At 36.3% G+C, this 15,603-nt stretch overlaps 3 protein-coding genes across 5 annotated transcripts; all 3 read right to left on the bottom strand.

Annotated features, from left to right (window-relative positions):
* Positions 1 to 6: 6 nt before the first annotated feature.
* Positions 7 to 2,478, bottom strand: LOC140793206 (transcription factor MYB17-like). Its single transcript, XM_073144564.1, has 4 exons — positions 2,350 to 2,478; positions 2,045 to 2,215; positions 1,521 to 1,650; positions 7 to 696 (listed from the first exon to the last, which is right to left on the bottom strand). Exons 2-4 carry the CDS (start codon positions 2,175 to 2,177, stop codon positions 138 to 140), a joined length of 822 nt encoding a protein of 273 aa, XP_073000665.1. The 5' UTR covers positions 2,178 to 2,215; positions 2,350 to 2,478; the 3' UTR covers positions 7 to 137.
* Positions 2,479 to 3,632: 1,154 nt separating this feature from the next.
* On the bottom strand, positions 3,633 to 10,618 carry LOC140794101 (DEAD-box ATP-dependent RNA helicase 6-like). 3 transcript variants are annotated; one of them, XR_012110061.1, is made up of 11 exons: positions 10,508 to 10,618; positions 10,090 to 10,359; positions 9,688 to 9,748; positions 7,508 to 7,742; positions 7,018 to 7,256; positions 5,941 to 6,192; positions 5,658 to 5,838; positions 5,171 to 5,259; positions 4,800 to 4,873; positions 4,571 to 4,700; positions 3,633 to 4,091 (listed from the first exon to the last, which is right to left on the bottom strand). XR_012110061.1 is itself a non-coding variant. In XM_073145968.1 (11 exons), exons 2-10 carry the CDS (start codon positions 10,329 to 10,331, stop codon positions 4,622 to 4,624), a joined length of 1,452 nt encoding a protein of 483 aa, XP_073002069.1. In that variant the 5' UTR covers positions 10,332 to 10,359; positions 10,508 to 10,599; the 3' UTR covers positions 3,633 to 4,091; positions 4,576 to 4,621. The 3 variants fall into 3 exon arrangements, 2 of the variants coding, with proteins under 2 accessions (XP_073002069.1, XP_073002068.1); XM_073145968.1 differs by having other exon boundaries at positions 4,576 to 4,700; positions 10,508 to 10,599; XM_073145967.1 differs by having other exon boundaries at positions 3,918 to 4,091; positions 4,576 to 4,700; positions 10,090 to 10,575.
* A 2,774-nt stretch (positions 10,619 to 13,392) lies between these two features.
* On the bottom strand, positions 13,393 to 15,015 carry LOC140793938 (transcription factor LAF1-like). Its single transcript, XM_073145721.1, has 3 exons — positions 14,807 to 15,015; positions 14,509 to 14,638; positions 13,393 to 14,126 (listed from the first exon to the last, which is right to left on the bottom strand). Exons 1-3 carry the CDS (start codon positions 14,940 to 14,942, stop codon positions 13,595 to 13,597), a joined length of 798 nt encoding a protein of 265 aa, XP_073001822.1. The 5' UTR covers positions 14,943 to 15,015; the 3' UTR covers positions 13,393 to 13,594.
* Between the last annotated feature and the right edge of the window lie 588 nt (positions 15,016 to 15,603).

The following is a 15,603-nucleotide window of genomic DNA, read 5'->3' as shown; positions in this document are numbered from 1 at the left end:
ATATAGTAAGTAGAACAGCACGACTGCAATTTATCACCCACACATTACATGATCTCTACTCAAAACATCCATAACGGTGTATAATATAATATCACACACATCATAATTCACAAACTCAAGAGATAGGAGTATTCTCGTCATTTGAAGTCTGCAACGTCCAACTCGCTAGGGAAGATGGAGAAACTACCCAGCGGCGCGCGGAACGATCCCAACTCGTCCCCCGCGAAATCCAAGTAAAGCCGGTACGACTCGTCCGACGCGTCCTCCACCTCGTTCGACCCGGACGAGTCGTCCTCCTTTACCACGCCTGAAGCCGGGGGCGACTCCAAGGGCCTCCGGAACGCGTCGCCGGCTTCGGAGTTCCAGATGCGGAGAAAGAAGTCGGGGGAGCCAGCGGATGCTGACGTGGAGGACGGAGAGGAGGAAAGGAGGACTAGGGAGGTCTCGCGCGAGAGGCGCGCCTCGGCCTCCAGCCTGGCGCTCTCCCACTGGGCCATGTGGCGGGTGATCTGGAGGGAGGTGGTGGAGGATGGAGAGGAGGAGGAGGCGGAGGAGGAGGAGGAGGAGGAGATGGCGGAGGTGGAGGAGTCGGGGTCGAAACCCATGCGGAGGAGGCGCTTCTTGAGGTGGGTGTTCCAGTAGTTCTTGATCTCGTTGTCGGTTCTACCGGCGAGTTGGGCCGCGATTGTCGACCACCTATATATTTTGGATCCAGAGGAAGGCCCACGAAATTATTCAGTTACTTATTGGGCTAGAAACACGAGTAATATATTGACATCCAATGAATAGAGCTATCTTTTCAAATGATAAAAGCTGGCTCCTATTATGATTTAATGAAGTGGAGTTTAAAAAAGATAAAAGAGTACGAATATAATAGTTATTTTATTTACGATTACTCTGTCAATAGTAATCCTTGTTCTTGTTTCCGAGAACCACTTTTTAACCCTTTATAAAATTTTGACATATGTGCAATCATTAGATTTTGTCTGTCCGAAAACAACAGTGACAATAATTTGCTGTCAAAACATTTGATATTCTTTATCTTTTATCTTCTCACTCTTTGGATCTATGCAACCTCTTAAGTTTTAGAAACAGAGGAATTTAGAGTTTTAAGAAGCATAGAACTTGTAAACAAATTTATTTTGGTCACACTATATGAAAAAGGCTGTCTTAGTCGTTCTTTATCAAAACTAACACGTAAATTAAAACTAAGAACAAGTGTTACAAACGAAAGATTTTTTGTTTTTTGTTTTTGTGAGATAAGTGTGGTAATTATGAGTGGAATGATAGTCCTGCAAATATTAAACAGATATGGATACTTGTACTACGACATATGACACCGGTAGAACAAAAATAGGAATTTCTTTTGTTTCATTATACTGTTGGTGTACCAAAGCTAAGCTACGTGGAAGTAATGGCAGTACATAAATTGTAAATAAGCACAAGGCTACCTCAACAATATTACGATAAAGCGAGGGGTTATGTGCAAAAAAAACAAGAGACGAGAGTAATAGTAGTACTTGTTACCGACGATGGCGTGGAGTTGGATGATAGACTTCTCCTCCTCGGCGGTGAACGGACCGCGCTTAATGTCCGGTCTCAAGTAGTTGGTCCAACGAAGCCGACAGCTCTTTCCGCATCGGAGCAGACCTGCATTTATTACACTTACCCCCTCACAAAACCATCTAATTACTTTTAATAGCGCCAAAAAAAAATAACATGCTATCTATCACAAACAGGGCTTAACAATGGTGGTGGCCCTTCAACCATTATGAGGGTATATAGATTACTATGCAGCTACTAGTGTCCCATCTTTAATTAATTTTGAACTATAGCGAAACATAGTATCCGTAATTAATAGGGCCATGCCATTTTCTCTTCTTAGCAATTTTTTCATGGGGAGACGAGAGCTAAGCTAATATGATTAACTCGTACAGTCTGTTTATAGTGTGAACAACTAAGACTGGAGAGTTATGAGAACAAAATAGTTGGAAGAAATTAGAGGGAGAGGGAAATGCAACGCGTGAGCGGAGTAGAGAGAGACCTGCAAGCTTGGGAAGAGAACGCCAGCTTCCGTGGCCGTTGGTTTGGACGTAGTCGATGAGGATCTTGTCTTCTTCCGGCGTCCATGGACCCTTCTTGAGTCCTTGCTTGTCGCAGCAAGGAGCTCTCCCCATTAGCCTTTTTTTTTTTGGTACTCTTCTCTGTGTTTTTTCTAAAAAACAAAAGGAAGCGTCGTTTTACAAGATCAAAGGGGGAGAGGAGAAAGAGAACGGAGGCGCCCGAGACGGAGGATATTTATAACAGGGAGGGAGGCGGATCTCGGAGCTTTAAATGCTGGGATCTGACCTGCTACTGCAAGCCACCAGGCACCAGAGGGAGGACTCGAAATTGGAGCCGCTCTTCCTCCAAACTCCGCATTAACTCCAAGTACAAGGAGAGACCAGGGATTCAAAGAGTGGTGGAGATTTTTGAGACTCACACGTCAAAAGAAGGGAAGAAAAAAGGGTGAGGAGGGGAGATATAGAGAGAGAGAGATGAAGTTAATGTCTCCGGACCACGGACGTAGCTCGAAGCTCAAGAAGATGGAGAGAGGTGAATAGGTGATGAACATACTACTGGGGATAGGAGGAGGAGGGCTTCTTAAAATCGACTACTCATTAGAGCTTTTAATTCGGTGAGGGGCCACTAATGTGCGCTACGGACGGAACTTTTTTTTTTTTAAATATTTCTTTTAGGTTTGATATAATTTACTCCATTATATACTTTAGGCTAAATTCACTTTATTTTATATCACTATTAATTCTTGCACGTTAAGTAACGATCATTATAAATTTTATAATAAACGCAGTATTATTTAATCTATTTTGTTTTGAAAAAAAATATATTTATCCTATGTAGCTTAGTTTTAATTCACTCTAACCTTCTTGTATAATCTTGCCCTTTATATTTAAATTAAAATTATTATTTTTACCAATCAAATTTCAAATAATAAAAATATAACAAATATTTATATATATATATATGTCATATTTTTTTGTCATCCTAAATCTTAAAATATAATTCCATACAACTTTATATCTAACAAGTATCTTTAAATAAAAAAGTAACATTTCGGTTTAAATATAATTATGATCATAAGAGAATAAAATGGCAAAAACAAAACTATAAATAGGATAAATTTTTTTTAATATTTCTTCTTGTCCGTCTCCTCCATTACGCGAATAGAAATTTGTTTCGATCGCTTTTGTAGTGTCAATAATGAGGTAATATTTAGAAGCAATTTAAGAAAGCCGCAACCATTCATAGAGAACAGAGATGCCAAAGCCGATAAGCTAACACGTTTACAACCTTTAGGTGAATTGAAAACATAGCCGACTAGGCTATGGGAGCAGAAGTCTAATAACCAAATATTTCTCAATAACGGAAAATTTTATCAACTTCCGAGGTAAAGAACTAGCCTTTTTTTCTCAAAATATTGATAAAAAAAATAGACCAAAGAAGGCTAGCCGCCTACCACTAGGGTTGCACTCTCCCCATTTGCTGAGCAGAGATCTCCATTCACATGCATATGCAGGAAAAAACATTCATAAAGTACCAAAGCTCACAGTATAGATGACCACCGTAGAATCTATCCAAGTTCCAGATAATATTATTCTTGCTAAAAAAAACAGAAGGCAGCTGGATATGTTATCCATACAAAGACAATTGACTGGAAGAAAATGTATAATGTAGATCTTCTACACCTGTCAATCAGGCAGCAATATCTGAATTCATCTTCCGCATGATGAAATCATGCTCTACGGAACTCTAATTCCGAGATTCATGTAACATTAAACAAATAGTAACTATCCGATGTCATTGGTTGAAATGGCACCTAATGAAGCAAAGAGCATCTAAAACGCTTCAACTGCCCATTAAAACTAAGGGATGATCCACTTTTAGATTAATTCAGAACTTTGTAATAACAAAATTAAGAATTTGTATCAGCACATATGGTCCATAACAAGAGCCGACTACAACATCTCATCTCATTGAGTGCTTCGTTAGATTTGAACTCAGATGCATCAGGCAAGGCGACAAAATAAACCCTGCATTTAAAAAAAGGATAGTGTTAACTGCAGTTGCTGGTATTAAATGAAAGAAGCAGGAAATGAAAGATAAACCTTGACGGTCACCAATATAAATAGAAAAGAATATATGATCAATGATTAGCTGTATCCACTAAGTTCCACATATAAATGAAGAAAGACTGTGTAATCAGTAAGATAGCAAGGTTCCCAAGTTGCAAACCACTAAACAGAAACAAGATTGAAAATGGCAAGAGATTGGCAACCCTCTGATTAAAACCCTTGTAATGCTTAGCAACATGAATAAATGAATGAATGTCGTCTCCAAGCAGGTTGCTAAATCTTTATAGTTCACAAGGACATGGGAGCTCCTGGCCACTACATGCCGCAGAACAATATCTGGTCTAGCAAATCAGCCGTGTGGCATCTAAATAATTTTAACCTTTTAAACTTGAAAATAAGTTAACGAACATAAACAGGACATGCATTATAACACTTACTTGACCTGACGATATTTACAGAGGCACTATTCTAACCATTTGCTGACAGGATCATCGACAATAAATAGCCTGATCGATCTGTGGTGGTATTTGTTTAATTTCAGTTCCAAGTTCTTGTTCAATCCTATACCTGTCATTGCACAGAGATCTCCAAGATGTTAGATAAAGGTATCAGATAGTTAATGACTTTTTAGTTTGTACAAGTTTGTGAATAGTAAAGAAACCGTACAAGTTAAAGCGATCCTCATAGGTGATTAGATTCACTGCCAGACCAAGGTGGCCATACCTTCCAGAACGGCCAACCTGAAAAGTGTCAAACATATGTTATTGAAAAATACAAGTGCCTGAAGTGCAGAACAAGACATCCAAGTATTTAATAACAAATTCAGGTGATTATTTCAACTCAGACACCTCGAGCAAGGATCAGCAAACTATATGTAAGATGATTCATATCAATGACCTGGCAAATCCTTTGCCCAAGTAAATTATACATCACTAGCCCATCTAATTAATACTTTATTTGATTCTTAAGTAGAAACAGGTTGTTGACACATATAATTTCTATTGAAAAGAATGGTTAAACATGTGTATACACCATACCCTGTGTAGATACGTCTCGGCATTCCTAGGAAAATCAAAATTGATAACAACATTAACAGCTTGAATATCTATCCCCCTCGTGAACAGATCTGCAAGGACATAAGCAGGAAATCATCAGAAGCTAAGGAAGAAAAAGAAAAGATGAATGATTGAAAGACTAATCATCATTCTAACAAAAAAAAACAGCAGTTTCTCATTGAACTTTAAAGAGTGTGTGAACAAGATAGTTAATTGAAATGAATTACTACTGTAATGTGCAATACTCAAGATGAGGTAAACTAATAGTCTTAAAATTAATGAACCTTTCAGAGGGATAATATTGTACAATTAGCTTAGAACATAAATTTAAAGAGCTGGGATCATGTACTTTCAAAACTTGGCCAAAAAAAAGGAGCTGGGATCATGTACTTTCAAACAAGAATAAGTTTTATATAAGGCCTACTTTTGACTAAAATCTAGATATTAGAAAACAAGTGAAGTATAATACCTGTGCAGACAAGGTTCCTACATGCACCATTGCGGAAGTCATGAAATACTCTGTTGCGATGGTCTTGCAACATTTTAGCATGAATGTAGAAGCAAGAATAACCAAGCTCAGTTATTTTCTTTGCCAATAGCTCCACCCGGTTAACAGAGTTGCAAAATATAATAGATTGATTTATTTGAAGCTGCCAAAACAAGACCACACGATATTCTATTACTTCAACAAAAAAAAATATATTCGAGCTAATGGACAATATGGAAAAGAGAAAACTGAGGTGATGCCAAACCTTAGAGAAAAGAGTATTAAGGCAGTGAACTTTCTGCCTTTCTTCCACGAAAGCATAGTATTGAGTAATTCCTTTCAAGGTGAGCTCATCCATAAGATTAATTACATAAGGTCTCGGCAAATATCTGTCCTTAAAATCCTTAACAGTAACTGGAAATGTAGCTGAAAACATTAAAATTTGGCGAGTAGCTGGAAGGAAACGAATCAGCTGCTCCACAGAAGGTTGAAACTCAGGAGATAAAAGCTTGTCTGCCTGTAAAAGAAGCATATCATTTCAGAAACATAGAAAAGATGGGTTATTTTGATATAAAATGACTTCTCATCCAATGTAGTCAACAGGAAATAATTTGCCAGAAATCATGTAGATAGAGGCATCATATTTCTGAAAACTGATGACTGGTAAACTCAAAAAGAAATATAATGTGCAGTATATCCAGTAGATGAGGAAATCAAGAGGACAAGATTTTCTCAAGTGACAAAATGCAAATATTCTCACAAGAGGTCACATGACCCAAGGTTACCTCAATATGATCATGCCTAGAGAAACTTGAAATTGCACCAGCAGCTGGTTGCTACAGGAATCTCATTAAAGCAATATTCCTAATGGCATCAGATCATCATCATTTTCTTTGAATAGTGAATTACTAGGTTTTGGCTGAACCAACAAATGAATATATGTCTGGCAAAGACAGTAGCATGAACAGTTTGAAAATGATAACTTACAACAAAAACAGCAATGCAATTATTTTAATGCAGACAAAATTCAAAGAGGACATAGGCATTAAGCACTGAAGGAAAGGAAGTCAGGATAGACACAAGCATACGGAAAAGCAAGCACAAAAGAAGAGTGTTCCATTGATGGTGCTTTTGTGAGTGGGGCTCTTCTTTTACCCTTGCAAGACCTGATCCCACAATGGGGACAGATAGACAAAAAATACTTTTCTGTGAAATAACTGCATATATATGGAAAATCCTATCATGATTGACTAGGAGATTATCTTGAAATATCAACCAATAAAAAGCATTGAATATGTATACTAATGTAAAAAACCTAAAATATATGTACATCTAATGATACCTCATCCATAACAAGCATGGAACAATCCTTCAAGACACAAATGCCTTTTTTAGTAAGATCAAGTATTCGACCAGGCGTTCCAACAAGCAAATGTACAGGTTGATACAACCGCATTATGTCATCCTTCAAACTGGTTCCTCCAGTAGTTACCATAACTTGGATGTTCAAGTGCTTCCCAAGCTCCTTACAAACTTGTGATGTCTGCATAGCTAATTCCCTTGTAGGAACCAATATAACAACTGAACACCACAAGATACAGATTCAGTAATTATGCAAAGCAGATAGATGCTACAGTTGTCAACAGAACCTTCACACATCAAAAGAAAACAGGCTAAAAGACAATTTAAGAGTTGAGCACTAAATAATTGAACTTGTACACCAGCACGCTAAAAATGATAGCACGCAGGCCAACAAACTACTACATTATTCTTCATCAAAGCTAATCATATTATGCACGTCATTGCAGAAATTAAAAGGTATAAGAAGAGACCTTGAATAGCATTTTTATCTTGGTCAATCTTTTCCAGTGCTGGAATGCAAAATGCAGCAGTCTTCCCAGTCCCATTTTTAGCTCTTGCAAGAATGTCACTGCCGGTTAGTGCAATAGGAATGCTTTCTTCTTGAATAGGAGATGGCCTTTCAAATCCCTTCTCATATATCCCCATAAGTAGTTCACGTTTCAGAAAATAGTCTTCAAATTCATTCCCCTTAGTTGCTGTGACATCCTGGACATAACATGCCAAAAAATAATGTATCAATATATGATTTCAAACAGAAAGACAATCCTAAATGAATGCACAGCTAATAAGTACAACTTCTGGTTCAAACTTGTGGACCTGCCAAAATCAATCCACCATTGTTATCAATGAGTTAAAGCAAAAGAAGGACACATAAACTTAAGATGGAGACACAAAGGATAAGCAAGTCTCTTGTGGGACTCATCTAGTGCCTAATATCTGAGAAGTGTCCCAGTAGGCAATACGTGAATTAATGAAGTACCAAAACAGCAAGTTTAATGATAAAAAATGCTAAAGCTTGTAATTGCTTTTGGCAGAAGCCAAAGAACAAGGCAAACTGCAAAATTCAATAATAGAATCAAGTTAGAACCATTCTCCTAATAAGAGAAGAAATTCTACTATCTCCAGCCAAACAGAATAATAGAAGTCTTTTGGGAATGTAGATCACAGAATTACGACTGCAAGGAGCTTAAACTTTGAAGATCATCAACTTAAAGCTTGAAAAAACCCAGCAAAAGAAGCAAATATGTATGAAAAGAAGGGTGTGATCAAAAGTTCACAAATAAATTAAGTGCTCGACAACTGACTACCTTAGACCTCTTACTAATCTTTCAGATATGTGAAGCGTAGATTGTAGGTCCAATAACACGAAAAAAAAGCAAGAATTGATGTGCCTTGTTTGCAATGTTGATTCAACTGCCAATGATACATAAAGATATTACAATTGGCATATTACTATATTACAATCACACCCAACCTCTTCGCTGTCCATCCTTTGTGCTGAGTGAAGCAACACAACTAGCAGTCTAGCATAGAGGTTATAGAATGGGAAACTAATATAGGACAGCTCTCTTCCATCAAAACTTGGTAATCATTTTCCACATGGAAGTTTAGGGAGCTTTCTCCTATCAAACTTGGCTTGGTTGATCATTTCTAATATTTCCCTTTCCAGAATGAAAGACCATATCTATCGATTGCTTAATCATAGAATCTTAGTCAAATTTCCTCCTAAGTTTTTGCAATACTTCAACTACAATTGAATCACTAAGAAATCTGATTTTGTAAATGCAAAGCTGCAAGAGAGTTAATTCTTTCAACATATCTGAGCATTTGTATCGATTGCTTAATCATAGAATCTTGATAAAATATTAAAATTTCCTCCCAAACTTTTGCAGTACCTTAACTACAATTTAATCACTAAGAATTATGATTTTGTAAATGCAAGACAGCAAGAGAAAGTTAACTCTTTCAATATATCTGAGCATTTATAATGTTTATAATAATCCTCATTAAAAGACCTTATAAAGGACAAGCATACCTTAGCCTAATTATTATAACGCGTTAGTCAATGTTTTAAAGAGTAAACCATCCTGAGAAAATTATCAAAAAACAATTTCTCTTGTTCTGGATTTATTTTTATTATAAACATTTATTTTTCTTCCTAATACTCTCTCGACCTAAGTCTACATGTCAGATAGACCTCAACTGTTGAGGGTCATTTTTCAGACTTCATCAAGTAGATGGGAGGTCAAAGGATTATCAACTTCTAGGTGTACAATGAATTCCCAAAAACGTAGCCCAAAAAGCAGCCCTAACATACACGAAAAATGTGCAAAGAAAATAAGCATCTAGACTACTAAGTAAAGAAGTGAATACAGTATGAATCAAATAAACCTGCGATATATAAAGCAATTCAACCAACAAAAAAACAATGTTCTCACTAATAATGTAAAACCTTAAGGATGAACAGCCTTTGCCAAGCCTGGAAAGGTCACAGCGGCACCTTTTCGGCAAATAAATTATACAAAACAGTGAAAAGCTAGTAGAGAAAAATCTACCAACATAGTAATTGTGAAAAATTTATTAATATCCCTCATTCCTTTGACATTAGCAAATACAATATTACAACTAATAAATTAATAAGTGAATATACCTCTGTCCTGTAGCGTGTATCTGATGGTGGTATCTTCAATTGAGCCTTCCAATCTTGAGAACTAAAAAAATCAGGAAATAACAGAAGGAAGTATCAAGCATGCTGATTTAGGTTTAATCAGGATCTAATAAAACAATTCCGGTGCAGACTGGCAAAGATAAATCATTGTTTTAACTTTTAAGTACATATAAAAAACATGTATCTGATATTCTAAGTTTGACATCTCGCCAATGGCTTCTACCACATGAGATTAAGTCTCTGAGACATAAAACATATGACAACACCACCTTCATGTCATCAAACGAAGGAAAATTCATAACGCAGGAGAACAAACTAACAAGACCCAAACAAACAAAATTCTTGTACACAAAGAACTCGATGAAGTAATTGTTGTCCTCTTACCTAGGATCGATGGGAACTGACTTCACTACATCGCTGCCACCTGAATCATTTCCCATCTGATTCCTTCTCAACCATTGCTGCTGCTGGATCTGCTGGTATCCCTGCATCGGATTCCTCTGCACATACTGCGGCTGCTCTGGCTGCTGCTGCTGAGGGTTCCTCCCGTAGTAGTTATGGTTTCCTCCAACATTCCCACCACGGCCATTGCCGTACCCGGGAGGATACCTACCTCTAGGATTCATACTTTACAGCTACAATCGATCCACCGCTCTTGGAGACAAAGATAAAAGATGTCCAAAAAGCTCTTAAAAGAAAGACGAATCAATAACCTAGAACCGAAATCTAGGGTTTCCTTCCTTGAATCAAGCAGAAGTCACGAAACTAGGGCCAAAATAAACCAAGAGATCAAGAAAAATACCAAAATCTAGGGTTTCTCTTCGTAAAATCGAACGAAATAAGGAAAGATTTGGTTGCCCACGCTGATTCGAAGACCTTTGGGTGGGGTGGGGGGGCTATCGGAAGTGTTCTCGTTCGCATCTAGGGTGACGACGAATGGGAGGAGGAGGAGGTGGTGGTGGAAAGACGGAATTACCCTTACTATAAATAGATCTGGGCGAAAATGCCATAGCGGCAATTGGTGTTATCGGTGGTCCGCTGGTAATTATTGGTAAATAGTGACCTAATGAAGTAGATATATATATGCTCGGGTCGGATGCAATAAAGAAAGTCCGAAACTCGTCCTAATTTTGTGTTTCAACTAATTAAAAATTCTTCCGTGTTAATTTTCTAATTTGGGTTCCATGTATCCAAATCATTTCGACTAATTTTTATGAAGCTCATTCTCTATTTTTAATTATTATCAAATTCTAGGCCTACCAAGTACTTATAATTTTTTACTCCATCCACTGCTTAATGATGCATTTAATCAAAGTTTGAAATAAAGTTTTTTGTTTAATGAGTAATTGTCAACTTAATGTTTTTATTTCCAGGACCAACATTTTGTTTATTTTGAAACCGAACACTAATTATCTATTTTTAATTATATCAAATTCTGGACCTAGCAATTACTTATAATTTTGCTCCATCTAGTGCTTAATGATGCATTTTGCTATATTTCCAATCTTATTGTCCAAAAAAAAAAAAAAAAAAAAAAAAAAACCTTCATCTTATCCGAACTTTAAATCATTAGAATTGAAGCAGCTTGCTTCATCATCTTGTAAAGTTTTTAATCAAAGTCTAAACTAACTAAAGTTTTTCTTTAATGCCAAAATTGTCAACATAATAATTTTATTTTCAAGACCAACCCTTTTCGTTTTTTTTTTAATTAACCATCGTTTCGTAGACTAATTCTCTATTTTTATAAATTATTATCAAACTCTGGACCTAGCAATTACTTATTATTTTATTCCATCTTGTGCTTAATGATGCATTTTGCTAGGACCAAAGTTTAAACTAACTATTTTTCTAAACGGGAAACTGTCGACGTAATAGTTTTATTTTGAGGACTAATATTTTTTTTTATTTGATCACGAGCCCGTAGACTAAATATTAAATAAATAGGTTAATCATTCTCGCTAGCTAACCTTTTGTTTAAATTATGCACACAAAAAATTATTAAATATTATAAGGAAAATCGAACTCATAATATATTTTATCTGTGAGCCTAATCTTACATCATCAATACCCAACATCGTGATTACTATAAGGAAATTTAATGATAATTGTTTGAAATAAGTGTGCAGTCCAAGTGTCTAACTACATAGCATAGAGGATCATTTGATAAAAAAGAATGAGAAGGAAAATTTTATTGATCCAAATAAATAAAGTTAGGATAATATATTATATTATTTATTGTTGCGGGTGACTAAGACTATCGATAATTACTTTACTTTAAATAATAGCATGATTAAGAAGAAAAACTTTAAAAATTGGTTTGAGATGTTTTCTTTAGTAAATGGAGGAACACTAGTGGAATATTTGGAAGGATTTTTTTTTTTAAACTTTAGTGAGTGGGTTTAATTTGGATGAATATCTAAGAATATAATAATAGTTTAATATTAATTTTTATGATAAAAATTAACGACACAGTGTTGTTGTGAACCAGGCTAAGATGATTTATTTAATGCGATGGTGAGGGCGATTTTGTAGTAGAATTAGAGGAGATGGTGTGATATAGATGATGGGAGCTGAAGAGATAATGGAGATGATGATGGTGTAGATAAATCTATGACTTAAAAAAGAAAGAAGGGGGAAAAGCTAGTCGGTCATAACAAAGAAGGAAGATTGACAGATAATGAGAGAGGAGGGAGGAGTTAGGTGGCGACTAGGGTATGAAGGAGGAGAGAGAAGACGGTCAGCCTTAAGGGTCTAAGGAGATTGATAGTTGAGAATGAAGGAAATGACGTCAGATTGATGATGCCGGCCTTGGATTGAAGGAAAAGGTTGAGAGAGATGAGTTAGGAAAAGATATAAGTGTTAATATTCTTTCCTCCTCCCAAAATCTCTACCTTTCGCATATTTAAAGGCTAATCAGAATTCAAAATAATTCAAATTAACTCTAACACAATAATCTCAGCATCAAACTTTCGAATGTCATTAGACGGACTGCATTAGGGAAAGATGGCGACAACCGTTCGAATGCTAAAACCCAAGAGTAGTCAGCATGTTTTGGTGTTCCAATGGTAGCTATCACCATTTGAACACTAAAATCCGAGAGCACTTATTCTTTGATGAATTGTGGCATTCAAATATCGGGTGGTAGCCGTTCGAACACCAAAACTCAAGAACACTTATTCTTCGATGGGACTGTGGTCTTTGAGCACCATGTTGTGACCTTTCAAACGCCATAAAGCCTAAAATTGCTATTGTTGAATAGAAAATCTCGATGACCCAGCAAACCCAATGTTCCCTGTGAGATGATTCGATAAGGTCTAGATCACATCAAGTGTTTAGTAGATAGTTAATGTAAAAAAATAACAATCTATTTAGACAAGTGAAAAAAGAGAGTCCTAATAGAAATAATGCAAAAGGAAAAGGCAAAATAAAATTTGCTAATAAATATTTATATCTATATCTTTAATCTACTGTCTATTTTCATAAACAAAAATTATTTTTATGGCACATTAACCCCTCAATTATTTAAAATTGCCAATGTCTTTTCGGTAAGTTTGTCGATATAACTTTTTTTTTAATTAATGTGATAATGACACGATCAATTTTAAGTAATTTAAGAATTGTTTTATTCTTATTTTAGCTAAAGAAACAAACAAGTTGAGGATAAAATTAGGTAGAAGATATTAGATAGACTAAAAGTAAATAAGGTTTTATATAAAAATTGGATAATAATACATCATGTCAAGGTGTAACCAACCCTTCTAAGTAAGATGGGGGGGGGCCTATGCTTCTCCCGAAAGCTTTATTTCTGAGTCACAGGTGAATACAAGCAGCCATTTACAGTGTGAATAGATTCAATCGATAGATGATATAAAAACTTTATACCACCACATCAACAAATCTCGCCATCACCATTGCCAAAGCTACCAAAAAGCTCATCCATGGAGAAAGGATCGTAGAATCCACTCCATTGTAACTCCCCATAAATGCCAGTGTCTTCAGACCCATGAAGGAGATCACAGTTGGTTGGCCAATTAACTTGAACGAGTCCTTGGTGGTTGTTAAGGACCTCACCATTTGAATTGGAGTCTATTCTGCACTCCGTTCCTCCTTCCAGTTCTTGTGCACTTTGGCCATTGCCATTGCCCATCAAGAGCCAATCTGCAAACACTACTCTTGGCAGTGGAGCCATGGCTTGGCTCGAATCAGCAGAAGAAGATGACTCGATTAGATCAGAGGATTCTGAGTTAGAGTTTTGGCAATGGAATTCTTCAACTCCTTCTCTTACTACCAGACTTGGGCTTTGATTAGCTAATACTTTGGGGACTTTGCCACTTACAACTTTTTTCTTGAGATAGGAGTTCCAATAATTCTTCACTTCGTTGTCTGTTCTACCTGGTAGACGAGCTGCAATCTGAGACCACCTGCGAAAATTATAATCAGAGAAGAAAATTAAGTAGGTTTCATTTGGCAACTTGAGATATTTTTTGTTCTCGGGTTGGTATTATTCAAACTGGTCATAGTCTAATATATTCAGAAGCATCGAACATAGAAAAGTCTTTTACAATTATCAAAATTAATCTTTGATGTGGACCCTGCTATTCTTTTTCCTATCATTATCACCTAAATCTTTAAAAAGGTCTCAGTATGCACATCAGCATTCTCTTTTCTTAATTATACTAAGTTCTATTTATCATGTTCAGGAAACAAGCTACCAAATGCAGCATTCTCCTTTCTTAATAATTGCACAAAAATTCTCTTTCTAGTTTAATCCATATGCAATCTGAGTATGATATAGATCCTTACTTGTTTCCTATCACAGCATGAAGCTTCATCACAACTTCTTCCTCCTCTTGCGAGAACATGCCGCGCTTTAGTCCTGGCCTAAGATAATTGATCCATCTCAGCCTGCAACTCTTTCCATTTCTCAACAAGCCTGCCATTGCAGCATGATTAATTACTTAAATGTGGGGAAAAAAATTTGGTGCATGGATTGTAAGTTTGTATCATATTTGCACGCTTTAATGTCTGAATTCAGAATAGAAAACTGCTCATAGTTAGCAAAGGATGCATGGAGTTCTCTGAGAAGAATGCAGTAACTCACCAGCTTTAGCAGGAACTGCACTCCAACAGCCATGGCCGTAGCGAAGAATGTAGTCATTCAGTTTCTGATCCTCCTCTGGTGACCACAATCCCTTTCTGTAGTTAACTTTTGCCTTCTGGCATGTCCTGCAACCCATTGCCAATTAATGCTTCTATCTGCGATAAAGAGTATTGAGGGAGAAGAGCTGTTAGACTCTGTCCTCTGGTGATGCTTTGGGGAACAGCAAGTTGGAGTTTAAATAGACGAGAAACTTCGAACAATAAACAATTTATTAAGGGACGATTACTTTACGACCCATAACTATCACTAATTTCTACATGCGCATTCTCTAAACATCAAATAATTATTTTACTCTTAATTTTTCTCTCTCTTTTTTTTTCTCTAAAATAAGAGCAAAATGATCCTGAAGGGTCTAATATTAATCAAATGAAACTCACATGTTATTTTTAATATAAAATCTAACGACGTGGGGGTTTATATGAAAATGAGAAAGTGTAATTATCCGGGATTAAGTAACTCAATGGTGCAGGCCATCAAGGGAATAATTTTAATTAGTAATGTTGATAGAATTCAGTTCTAAGAATTAGACCAAAAGAGAAGGACTAAATGACCATGAATTATAAGTTTTAGGCAGTTTTATTAAAGCTTTTAGTCCTGCAGACTGTTAATAATACTCATTTCTCATCCTGGTCCTCCACGAGGAGCAAATGAAAAAAAAAAAAACTTATCAGAAGATATTGAATATTCTTTGATGTCAACTCTTTTCCATTGGCTCGATCTTCACTAATTAAACGCCG

The sequence above is a fragment of the Typha latifolia genome, chromosome 8 (assembly GCF_019914945.1).
Source record: "Typha latifolia isolate L0001 chromosome 8, TyphaL0001v2, whole genome shotgun sequence".
Taxonomy (NCBI): Eukaryota; Viridiplantae; Streptophyta; class Magnoliopsida; order Poales; family Typhaceae; genus Typha; species Typha latifolia.
This window is presented reverse-complemented; position numbering and strand designations above follow the sequence as displayed.

What these genes read in the sequence shown, in the direction of transcription:
- LOC140793938 (XM_073145721.1), bottom strand. Translation starts at nt 14,942, where the DNA reads ATGGGTTGCAGGACATGCCAGAAGGCAAAAGTTAACTACAGAAAGGGA. An exon ending in TGCAGTTCCTGCTAAAGCTG is followed by an intron (nt 14,639 to 14,806) that starts GTGAGTTACTGC and finishes CTGCAATGGCAG; the next exon opens with GCTTGTTGAGAAATGGAAAG. An exon ending in CATGCTGTGATAGGAAACAA is followed by an intron (nt 14,127 to 14,508) that starts GTAAGGATCTAT and finishes TAATTTTCGCAG; the next exon opens with GTGGTCTCAGATTGCAGCTC.
- LOC140794101 (XM_073145968.1), bottom strand. Translation starts at nt 10,331, where the DNA reads ATGAATCCTAGAGGTAGGTATCCTCCCGGGTACGGCAATGGCCGTGGT. An exon ending in TAGGAACCTTGTCTGCACAG is followed by an intron (nt 5,260 to 5,657) that starts GTATTATACTTC and finishes ATGTCCTTGCAG; the next exon opens with ATCTGTTCACGAGGGGGATA. An exon ending in TATGAGGATCGCTTTAACTT is followed by an intron (nt 4,701 to 4,799) that starts GTACGGTTTCTT and finishes GTGCAATGACAG; the next exon opens with GTATAGGATTGAACAAGAAC.
- LOC140793206 (XM_073144564.1), bottom strand. Translation starts at nt 2,177, where the DNA reads ATGGGGAGAGCTCCTTGCTGCGACAAGCAAGGACTCAAGAAGGGTCCA. An exon ending in TTCTCTTCCCAAGCTTGCAG is followed by an intron (nt 1,651 to 2,044) that starts GTCTCTCTCTAC and finishes TAATAAATGCAG; the next exon opens with GTCTGCTCCGATGCGGAAAG. An exon ending in CACGCCATCGTCGGTAACAA is followed by an intron (nt 697 to 1,520) that starts GTACTACTATTA and finishes CAAAATATATAG; the next exon opens with GTGGTCGACAATCGCGGCCC.